General features: G+C 34.4%; 1 protein-coding gene across 1 annotated transcript in view; it reads left to right on the top strand.

The window, feature by feature from the left end:
• Nucleotides 1–11,218, top strand: part of B3GLCT (beta 3-glucosyltransferase) — a 47,055-nt gene extending 35,837 nt beyond the window's left edge. Inside the window, exons 11-15 of the mRNA XM_058842575.1 lie at nt 2,715–2,828; nt 4,473–4,572; nt 5,620–5,739; nt 6,254–6,398; nt 9,573–11,218. Coding sequence (XP_058698558.1) covers nt 2,715–2,828; nt 4,473–4,572; nt 5,620–5,739; nt 6,254–6,398; nt 9,573–9,740 — 647 coding nt within the window. The 3' untranslated portion in view covers nt 9,741–11,218. The remainder of the gene's footprint in view (nt 1–2,714; nt 2,829–4,472; nt 4,573–5,619; nt 5,740–6,253; nt 6,399–9,572) is intronic.
• The last annotated feature ends 1,047 nt before the right edge of the window (nt 11,219–12,265 follow it).

Below are 12,265 nucleotides of genomic sequence, written 5' to 3'. Positions count from 1 at the left end.
TTTTTCATAATAAGACTTATGGAATTTTTTTCTTAATGTTACTGCACCTGATGAAGGCACATCTGTAGTATTTTAATTATATAATTATTAGGTTATCTTTAAAGTAGCTTTTGATAGAACAAAATTGACTGTCCTGTAATTGGAGTTCACTGAAGAGTTCTCCTTCCTGGATCCATGTTAATTTTTTAACATCAAAATTTTAAAAAAAGAAGAAGAAGGAAAAAAAAATAACCTAGGAAGTCAGAAAGAAACATAAGGCCTCAAAAAGATAGTTTAAACATCCTTTAAGAAACACCTGTTGAAGACTGAGGAAAATTCTTGAACTTTCCTCACAGCTTCCAGTTTTATGCAATAGAGGATAATCTTACTCCAGATTTTGAAAGATTAATGGATGCCAGCTTCAGAGAGCTCTTTTTACCTGGTAAGTTATTATTTATTGTATGCCAAAAACTACATTAATGCAGCATAAGGCTTGGAAATCGCTGTGCTTTTTAAAGCAGCTAAATTTTACCTCAGAATTTACTTCAATACAACTCTCCTTCTTACATATACCATCTGTAGTTATAAAAGAAGTTTTCAAGACTGCAAACATGCATCAGGGTTCTAGAAAGAGCAGAAATAAAATGTCGTTAAGAGCTTAGAGCTGACCTTTAAATATCTCTAGCGGTATTAAAACCTCAGTGTGATCACAAGTATTAATACATATTGATAAATATTTTCATCGTCATCTAATCCAAAATTCCCAGTCGTTTTCTTTGGAAGACACAATTTGCCAGCAATTACAAAGTATTGTGGAATTCAATTTACGATTGACGTTAGTCTGCATGGTGACACTTCCATCAAGACAAGCAAGGGAAAGAGAAGGACACTATCTAACAGCCCTCTTGCTAGACCTTCTAACTGAGACAAAACTCAAGTCCTTGCTTCAGTTAACTTTTCTTCATTTACAGAAAGAAGGGGGGCTCCACCAAGGGAATAGAGAGGCTTAGTCTGTAATTGCAAATATTTCTGTGTGTTAAAGGACCCTGCTGAGTTTCAGGCCCTTGTCTGGAGAAAGGTGAAACAACCTTCATAGGTGCATCTCTTCTGCCAGGGGAAGTTTGGATGCTCTTGTGTATCTGTGATTCTTCTGTTCTGCAGCCTTATTTTCTGAAACCTTTCTGGTTTTATTCTGCTGAGAAACATTTCTAAGTAAAACATTTCAACAAAATAAGAAAATATTTTCCTGCCTATAAATTTTTTTGTAATTAATTCCTTTTGTATTTTTTATGAAAAAATGAGAACACGTTTTAAATTTCTTTAAGAACTTTAAATAGTAATATGGACCATTGCAGAATGCTATAAAAGTGATTTTTTTCTTTTCAAAATATTAAATCCTTTCCATTAGTGCATTGTGGTAATGTCTTAACACTAAAATGAACTGAAGGGTAACTGTTGTCAAGCTGACTGTTGATCAATCAAGAGTAATAAATCCTGTGTGTTCAGAGTAGAGGGAAGTGAGCAACTAGGCAGGCAACAAACATCAGATTAGGTGATGGATGATTCTAGCAAGGGTCTAAAATGAGTTGTTCACAAGTATCAGGGTTGTTTAGCAGCAAAGGGAAGTTATAAATAAATATTATAATATTATATTATAAAGATTTCCTCCGTTTAAAGCACTGTCTGCTACCCATGAGAGCTCCTGGGTGGTGTCAGACAGCATAAAGCAGAGAAGCAGTAGCAGCAGAATGCAGAGTACTTGCTCATCTCAGGCCTGACCTCCTCATTTTTAAGATGGAAGAGAGATCATTATTTCAGTCTGATGGTTTTCTTCTGAACACCCTGCAGATGGCTGAATTTTTTTGTTGTGTTACCCGTAATTTATTCACTTCTGGATGTAATGTAAACACTCATGGCATCATTGTTAGAATTATGTGAGATCAATTTTAAATGCTGATGTGAACTGGCAAACTAGTAAGGAAAAGGTTGTTTTTCTAGAGAAGTATTAAGCAATCCTCCTTTGAATAGAACCTCCATGGGATCAAAATTGATTGTATGATATTTATAAACTATATACTATACAAATATTCTTATTTAAAAATGAACAAATAAATATTTATATGTTTATAACATTTTAATGGTTATAAAATCTCCTGTGTCTCCAGAGACAGGTGCTTTGGAGCATTAATATGATATTGCTGTCAGATAGATTGTATATAATACCAGTATAGTATTTCAAAAGGTACATTTTTGCTGTTTCTGATTCAGAATATGTTACAGACTGTACAGTTCGATTAAAATGTGCCATTTCAATACTGGAGGAAGGACTAATCTTTGATAGTGTTTGTGCTGATGTGTCCTATGAATTGTACAATAGCAAGCGTAAACGTGGAATTCCATGCTTTGGTTAGCCAAAATGTAAATATCACATTTTTCAATTATTATTATAAATAATAGCATCATGAAACTATGGTCATATTTTAATATAATCTTTTTTATCATTTAAATAAAACTGTCCTGACTGGCTTTCATAAAATTGTAACATTTTTTCTCTCTAAATACTATAGGAAAGAAAATAGTGTGAACATTTAGAATCATGATTCTGTATTTGAAGTATCATTTTTATTACCATATGAAGAAATTTGGCTAACAAAATGTAGTTAACATGAATATTTGGATCAAGTATCTATTTTAATCAAGTTCCTTGTGTTTGAATGCCAATCATTGTTTTGCAGTACCAGTTGTAAAGCAGACTTGGGAAAGAGAAGCTGCCCTTATTGAGTACTACAGTGATTATACAGACATCTCCATTCCTACAATAGATTTAGGCATACCTAACACTGACAGAGGTGAGCTATTGACTGTTGTCAGTTTTATACAAATGTCTGACTGAAGAAGTGAAGCTTCATGGATGATATTTGTCTTTCATGTCAAGCATGTCATTTGGAAATTCTGTTTTTCTCTAGCACATACGTGCAGACTAAACTAAAAGAATGCTCTTCACACAGGAAGTGGATGGAGAGTACATTCAGAGTCCCCCTGTGTAGATATCATATTCTTTTTAGCAGAAACCTGAATCCTGAGATTATGAAAGCATGGTGTACTGATATACTCCAAGGGAAAAAAAATAAATGGTATTATTTCTTGGGGTAAGAGTAATTACTCTGCAGTTATTTATGACTTTCAGTAGGATCATCAACAGTGAAGAAGTCATAAATTTATTTCAAAAGACCTCAGGCAGTGCCAACTGGTTACTAAGCATAAAGTGCTTGCCATATGGTATTCAGATATTATGTCTATGTGCCTTGCATGTCTTGATTTAAGCACAAAAAGTAAATGTTAAGATTGAAACATCTTTTTATAGCAAAAAGCAGGCATTTAAATTAACTTACTTTGTGTTTGAATAGGAAAAAAGGCCATGGGTATGATGGCTTTCTTGAGTTTATTAATTTTGTTATTTTCTTTCATTTGATATATTGTTCTTAGGCTGATATTTTATATCTACTACCTTCTAAATTAGAGGTGTCCAGGCAGTGGCTTGTTAGCCTTATCTGGCCTACTAGGTCAATTGTTCTGGCCTCTGGTTTATTTCTGCTCCTTTTTTTTGTTGTCTGTTAGAAGCAGAGAGAGAATAGGCAGGGATTTCTGTGTGCACAGGTGGAGGAGGACGTGAGCAAGCAGTGAATGTTTTCAGGAGGCAGCAAGCCTGCTGGGCACATGTGGATCAATGGTAGAAGCCATGCCCAGTAGTTCTAGTCATACCAGGGAGCTTCCACATTTCATGATAGAATATAATATAGAAACCTTGGGTTTAATTTTAAATGTTCGTATATCTGTTTGCATTAAGTGCGCAGTCTCACATAACTACCAGAGTGAGGCCTCCCTTCATTCTTTTAGCATAGAATTGCTGCATTTTCTCAAAGAATATTTTAACTGAAAGTGGCTTCAAATCTAGTATTGTTTTGAGTGGTAGTTTACTAAATGTAATATTTAGACAATCAACTGTAACGAATAGACTGACTGAAATGAGGTTTGACCGAGATCTAAAAAAGACTCTGTAGAAGTCTGAAACTTTTTGTTTCTCATGTCCTGCTTATTCTGAATAAGGGTGTTTCACTTTTCACACCTAGCAAAGGGTGTCTTACCTCTGAACCTCATTATAATTTTGTGATAAATGTTCAGACCTTTCCTTGGAGGCAGTGATCAGGACCTGAGTTGCCAATGAGGAGTACAATAGATTAAAATAGATTTAAATATTTCTATAAAAGCAATGGATCTGCCTGATGCATCATGAAATGCTATGACAGTATCTTGGAGTATTTTGCAGAACATGCTTCTATCATAGACTCCTCATTTTTACAGCTCTTTAAATTAAGAGTAGCAATTTGTCTAGTATTGTTCAACAGCTGGACAGATGACTGGAATAAAGCTTGCTTTTAATTTAATTCCTATTTTATTTAAGTGTATATTCTGTTAATTCCTTTTCTTTTTAGGTCACTGTGGGAAAACTTTTGCCATTTTGGAAAGGTTTTTAAATCGTACTTCTCCCAAGACCCCTTGGTTAGTTGTAGTGGATGACGACACACTGATAAGGTATATATTGCATTACTTCAGGAGCTACCACTGTTTATGACAATAAGAGATTTAACAATATTCACCTACCTTCCTTTATTTAAGAGATACAGCTATTTTATTGGTCCTGTGGCTTTATATTACTTGAAGAATTATCACTTCCCATCAGTATTCTTTTGACAGCTATTATAAAGAATGTTTATTTGTTGGTTAAACAATTATTTGTTTATTTATTAATTTAAGAAATTTAATTTTTAATTAAATTTAATAATTTAATTTAATTTTAACTGACGTTTATTAATGTTGGTTAAAACTGCGCATATCAGTATTACCATGTAGTCATGTTGTCTGAATACACCACGTTTTGTGATTCCTCAGTGTAGGTATGTTTGAGCTGTTTAGTCATTTGCTAATAACCTTTCTAAGAAGTGTTCCTCAGACAAATGTGTCAGGAGAAAGGTTTCATAATTTTGGGTTAGTTGTCTGAGGTACCCAGAATGGTGTTTTGGAACTTGTGTTTGTTGGAAGATTAGATCCCATTCTCATAAAACCTGACACTGCAATATAAGCAAAAAAAGGCACAGAGAGCAATGTGCAGGACCACGTGGTTATGAACAATACCTTAAATCATGTGACAGACAAGAAATTGTGAGAGGATGTAACTGGGGAAAATTCAGCATTCATAGAACTAAATCTACCTTTTTAGTTTTCAATTTGTAAATGTTCACAGATAATTTGCAAAGATCTTACCATTGCTTGGAGAGTGTCATTTCATGTTTTCTCTGAGGTGAGATGCAGTTTTGCTGACAAACTGCCTACTTCAAAAAATACTTTATGTTAATTTGTTCATCATTTGACCAAATTGTGCAGTCATATCTCACAGTAAATAATCCATCATAAATTTCTGTTTAGCAGTTTGTATCTCTGGGGGAGTTTTTCTGGGTAGAATTTCTGAATTTCTCCTGTCGTCTTTGTGCTATTTAATAGAATGCTGTTGAGGGTAGCAATGTCTGTTCCAAAACGAATCTTTACAAGGTATTTTTTTTTTAATGGCTTTTCATATTATAGTATATTCAGACTCCGAAATTTGCTCAGCTGCTATGACCCAAACGAACCAGTATTCCTTGGAGAGCGTTATGGCTACGGCTTGGGAACAGGAGGATACAGTTATATCACTGGTGGAGGAGGGTAAGATTTTTAATTTCCTACTGAGATCTACATTAGTTCCTGTTCTGAATGTAAATGTTTTAAATTACAACACAAATCAGTTTCAACAGAAACAGTGATGTTTTCCCCAAATGTGTGCAATTTACCTCACACCTGCGTAGTGACACATGCTGGTCTCAAGTCCTCAGCTCTTCTCCCTTACATTTGAGTAAGATTGAGGAGAGTCCAGGTCAAATTTAGGAGGAATTATCAGCTGTAGTAAAAATGGTTGGTAGCTAGCTTATTGTTGGAATAACAACAATGGGTATAATTGTTGTAATTAGTTTTCACTATAAAAAGTAATTATCTTTCAGAAAATGCCTCTTGCACTATTTGTCAGTTCTGACCCCTTAAATTCTGAATTTCAAATGTGTTGTATCAGAGGGCTATATTTGATCTTGCAGTTTTAAATAATTCAGCAATATATATTAATTATAGTTATTTGGTGTCTTTAGAAGTTTTTATACATTTCATGTGCTTTTTTTTTTAAATTCAGGATGGTTTTCAGCAGAACAGCTGTTCAGAAACTACTTGCTAGCAAATGCCGGTGTTACAGCATGGATGCACCTGATGATATGGTCCTTGGGATGTGTTTCAGTGGCTTAGGAATCCCTATAACACACAGTCCGCTTTTTCATCAGGTCAGAGAGCTATTTTTGAGTATTAAAAATGTATTTCACTTTTTAAGTATACACATAAAACAGTCATAAATATGTAATAACACTAACCAAGATGCTGCTGCTTCTTTACCTTGATTCTCAACAGAACAAGACTGATCAAATAAGAACATTTTCATACCATGGATTACTACAATGCTTTGCTAGTTTATATGATATTTTAGCTAACCTATAACTACATTTTCTTAGAAATGCAGTCAGAGGTTAAGATTTTGAAAAAAAATAGAATTAGGAGCCACGTGCTTTGAATAATAGTCATGTGTCCTCTAAGGGAAAAAGCCTACAACACAATACTTTTTCCTTCAGGTAATGGAGAACTGGCTGTAAAATTTTTCAATAAATCTGCCTGCTCTGCTTACCTGATTTTTCTATTTATTCAGTATTTACTATTCTGAAATACCTCATTAGTGAAGATATAAAATATGAGATCATTGCTTTTATGGTGGATTCTGAAGAATGGTGTAAGTACCATAAATTGCTCTGTGCTAGCACATGGGAAAGAGGGCTTACCAAACAAAATTTTCATGTCAGTTTGGGAGAAAAGGACTGGAGTAGATTTGAATCTTGCTTCTGTCTTCTGCAGTATTTAATAAGCTAGCTATTGTCACAGTGGAAAACATATGCATTGAGGCCTGCAGAGATTTTCTTCCTTGTAAGCCAAGTAAACCAAATCATACCATGGTATAAACAAGAAGCACTAGAGGTTTGTTTTTTTTCCCAAACAGCACATAACTTTTTAAAAAGTCCACATTTAAATCAGTGTAGCATTTGATGTTTTTCAGGTTTTGATCTAGTTGAAAATCTGTGAAGCCCTGAATCTGAATCATATCTGAATATGAGCTAAGATAAGATAATAAGCTATTTGAGAATTAGTAAATTACCCTGTAGTTCAAAGGAGCTGTCAGTGGAGAGGGGGAGTTTCTTATTTAAATTATCAGCTTTTCCTACGTTAAGAATCCATTTCTGATTACATTTACTATACAGAGAAATGGGAAGACTGAGAACATACTATTCAATGATTTAATTTCTTGTCCATATAAAAAAATCATATCTGTTTACTCTCCTGTTTTGTTTGTCATTGCTTACTTCTTTCAGTAAAGAAGCAAAACAAGTCATGAATATTATAAAATCAATAGTTACTGAATAATTTTGCTTGCACAGGTGTTAAACCAAAGCCACAAACCAGCCTAATTAAAGGAGAGTCAGAGCAGAGCTCATTTTCCAAATTTGTAAGAATGATCCGTATTAAATAAAAAAAGACCTCCTTGTAATCCTTAATAGTGTGCATTTGATACTGAATCACTTTGAAAGTGAAATCCAAGCAGTTTGATTTTCCACATAGAAAATTGCACTTGACTTCAAATTCATCTTTACTGTTGTTTATAACAAATTCTAATTTAACATCCTTCAAACAAAAATTAACCCATGGGGGAAAGCCACTGGATAAAAATTGAATGTGCTTATTCTACAAAATCCACTATTGTGCAAAAAATATTTTAAAAATGAGAAAAGCAATTTTGGATTTTCTGTCAACCAGAAAATAACTTTTTAAGGACTTGACTGAAATATTGTGATGCATGATGTTCCTTGAAATATTTGAATCTAAAATTGTACTGAGATATACATTATGAAACAGAAGCAAAGATATCTTCATTCTTGGAGTGTCTGTAATGTGTTTGCTCACTCTTACTGGTTTCCTGCTGCCTACTTGCTGAGGTAGATATGTACATATTCTGTAACCTGTTCCAGAGGTTTTTGACATGATGTGACTCTTAGAGAGAACAGGAACCTTCCCATATTGAGTAGCAGCCAGAATTGTGGTCTTAAATATAACATCTGTGCTAAAGCAATATATTTGGCTTTTCTAGAACATCAAATACAAATTTTAGCAAAAAACCCCAGCAATTACAGTTATTAGAGTAGGTATCATTATTTTAGAATTATCAAAACACCAGGATTTTGTCTGTAGCTTAATAAAAAGCTGATTGATTTTCAAACAGCAAAAATCTTTGGTCTCATATGTGTAAAAACTGTCTCTATCCAAAATAAATTTGTCAGGTTCTTGAAACCTAAATGTGCTTTTCAAAGTCATGAGGGATACGGTTTCCCTCTTGATCTCTCCAGTGGAATTTTTAAAAATAAGCACTGTATGTCTTAAATATCAGAATAAAAAAAAACCAAAGCACCAAAAACATGTACTCAGATTCCATAATGTCAAATTCTGTTGCCTAATTTTATGGCTGTAATGTATACAGAACTGCATGAAGAATTCATAAATACCACCATAAGTAGGTGAAGCGTGCAGTATTGAATCAGTTACCAGCCTAGGCATCAAATCAATTATTTGTTATCCAAATAATTTCATTTTCTTCTTGTTTGGGGCTTTTCTCCCCTGGATGTAAAACACAAATGTTTGCCTTTGGTACATTTTTCTTACAAAAACCATAATGGTAAAATGTAGTTGTTTTATCAGGGACCACTACAGGTGGGAATTCTTTATGTACTGATGCACTTAGTGTCATTGAACTGTCAGAGAAAATTAAATACATGTGAAGCATTAAGATAGCAGCTGTATCTTGTAGCTGTGTTGTAATTTTGTCTGGTTTGATGTAGCCTGATAAAGGATAACAATGCAGCTTCCTGGGACAACAGTGTATCCCACTGGATACATTTGGAACCTTTACCTATCATAAACTCTATACATTTTGGCTGTAAATGGCCTTATTAGAATCCAGCAATCACAGTGGCAGTGCTGACAAGTCTTATCGGTGGAGGAAGAGAATATAGTTTAAAATAATTTTGTCATTATTGAGACAAAACTGCATATTTAGAAAGAATTCATACAACCACACTGTTGCTTGGCTTCTGAAGTGGTGGCAATTTCATCCTGAGAAACAGGGCATATTTAGTATCAGTGTACTTCATTCCTAGCATGATGACTGCAGTGTGAGTTGAAGATTTAAACTAATGCCTTGTAAATTCATTTAATAGAATGATGTAAAAACCCCTTTGTTACCATCTTGCATATTTTGTTAGTGCCACATTGTTGTGTTACAAGGGCCATTGAGCAGCGATACTTTTTAAAAATTATTATTGATCATTAAGTACTGGTCCTTTTGCTTTATTTTTCTGTCTTAGGCAAGGCCAATGGACTACCCAAAAGACTACCTTTCTCACCAAATTCCAGTATCATTTCACAAGCATTGGAATATTGATCCAGTAAAGGTGTATTTCACATGGCTGGCACCAAACACAGAAGAGTCACGTAATGGAAAAAAAGTTGGATATAACAGAGAGGATTTATAAGCAGTAGAAGAATGTGTTAATTACTATTCTGCAGCTGAGAGACAGTCACTACTGTGATTTTTGTTTTGTTTTCACATGGTTCATTTGTTCATGACATAAGAAGACAGTGTTTTGTTCCTGTTGGTTGCATCCCTTCAGAACAATGGAAGAAGGCACTTAAACGACTTTTGGATTATTTTCCTCCACTTGGTTTCTTTCTAGAATATTTTTGGGCTTTGTATATCAATGACTCACATTTAAGAGTCTTGTACAACTTTACCTGTGTTCTGCTTTGGTCTTGGTTTAGACAGCATCAGTTTACATTCCCTTCCTTTGCTCTCCCAAAAGCTGAATTTATGTATTTGGGAGCCTAATATTGAATAAGTGTTGAACATCTATTTAACATCACCTCTCAATGACTTACAGAAAACAGTTCTCTAAAAGGTTCTGGAACAGTTTCTTGATAAATCATAGAGGACACTTGACTTTTTTTCTGCGACCAGGAGCTAGATTGTGTGGAGGCTGTGCTCCTTTTTGCTCCTTTCAGATAGAAATACTGTAGTATTCTGGAGTAGCTGGACCAGGCATGAAACCACCTTTTGAGTTTATTGGCATTTATATGGAATGTCATGTACAAAATGGAAAAAAAGCTTAGGGACAGGGATTTCTTAGGTGGCCACGGGAGGTCACTGTGGCTCCTTTAGAAACCGATGTCACCGTACATCAATTTGGCAAATATAAAAGTGACTCTTTCACTTAAAGATTTCTGCAGAACATTTCAGTATTTCTGATGTGTACATTTCAATAGCATATGAATGCCAGCTTTAAAGATTTTGTAGTATCCCTAATTTATATCATCAAGATAAGTAATTTTATGCATACAACATGTAAAGTGTGATTCATATTTAAAATGTTCTTGAATGTTTTTTTAGCAATTCAGTTTTGTAAAAATGTTTGTACAAAAACTGGGTTTAGTATGTTCTAAACTAATTTTTATATTATAAAACTGCTTCTTTTAAAATGACAGTATATGGCACTTATATGCTGTTATTTAACTTGGCTTGCTATATTGTAACCAAACACAGGGTCTTAAAGCCATACTGCTGAAGTAATTTGTGTTTTGGTTTCTTTTAGTAGGCTAAAAATTGATTCCACTCCAAAGAAAAGCAATACTTGCTCTAGAGTCGAAGTAAGGGAGCCACTGATTCCTGTCTCTCTAATTATGGAACTTGTATAAACATTTGTTTGTGAATGTAGCTTGTGGGTTTCTAAGCATTGAATAGCAAGCACATATTCATAATAGATTCAAATTCTGATTAAGAAAGAGCAATCCATGTTATGTCTTTCTTTCTTCCCACTACCAGTGCCTTAAACAATAGACGTTTTACTGATACCAGGACTATGTTCTCTGATACCATTGGTGTATTGTTAATTATGTTTACTGTTTAGAACTGTGAAAGCTGAATAAAAGCATTCTTTAACCTTTTGTGCCTTCTTCCTCTTTGCATAGCAAGTACGGGATTCTTTAAGCACCAGTGAAATAAGTTTATCACCTTAATTGTATTTACTGTCAGTTCTATTAAAAGGCAGCTTAATCTTTGGGGTTTTTTTCATGTTTGGTCCTGACCTCCATATTAGGTCAGTTTTCAGCCTCTGGTTTTGTGCAAATGGAAAATGCTGTTTCAATGGACATTTTGTGATTGGGAGTCTTGATGCTATCACAAAACATATTTCACTGTCAGATTCTCCAAAGGTCTTGCAGTGCAGTACAGTCAGGTCCAACTTCCAGCTGGTGATATTTAATCTCTTCTTGGGCCCTGTGGAGACTAGATCAACAAAAGATGATTAGATTTGAGTCCAGGCTGTGTTGTACCTCTCAACTGCTTATTTAGGGGGAAGTCATTGACTCATTGATTGATTGCTTGCTTGACTTTTATTTCTGGTTTGGCAAATGTAGTAGCAGTAGCTGTCCTAAAGTCCTTCTTTTCCCTTGCTGTTAGCTCTGGGTTCTACTGCAAAGTTTCTGGTATTAGTAAGCATCAGACTTCTGATTTTAGTCTCCACAGTTTTGAAGGCAACAAAGCCATAATTTGCTGAAGTATTTTACCCCCAAAACTCTGACACTGTAGGAGCATGACACAAACTACCTTTTAGCCCACCACCTAAATAAGATCTTTTCAAGCAAAGGGTCACAAAGAGTTTCTGTAAACAAGATGTGAAGCCTTCTATGGGAACTTTAGTTTTAAAATACTGAGGATGACTGTTACTAGCTGAAACCTAAGGACAAAACTGTGTGTTAATGAGCCTGAACAGTACTAATGTTTCTAATGAAAATCAAGTGGGTTATAAATGGTGTAATGTTAAAGCAAATCAATAGGCATTCACAACTCACTTGGTAACAGGCAGATTAAACCAGGGCTGCAAAGCTGATTGACTGCTTGAAATTTCCTTTTCTGGGACATTGCAGTGTTGTGGCATGAAAAAGAAAATCTGGGAATCATTACTGACTATTTATTTTTAATGTTTATAGCATTAAAAAATTCCAT

This window comes from Poecile atricapillus, chromosome 1 (assembly GCF_030490865.1).
Source record: "Poecile atricapillus isolate bPoeAtr1 chromosome 1, bPoeAtr1.hap1, whole genome shotgun sequence".
NCBI classification, from domain to species: Eukaryota; Metazoa; Chordata; class Aves; order Passeriformes; family Paridae; genus Poecile; species Poecile atricapillus.
Note: the sequence above shows the minus strand (reverse complement) of the source record. Positions and strands in the feature narration are given on the sequence as shown.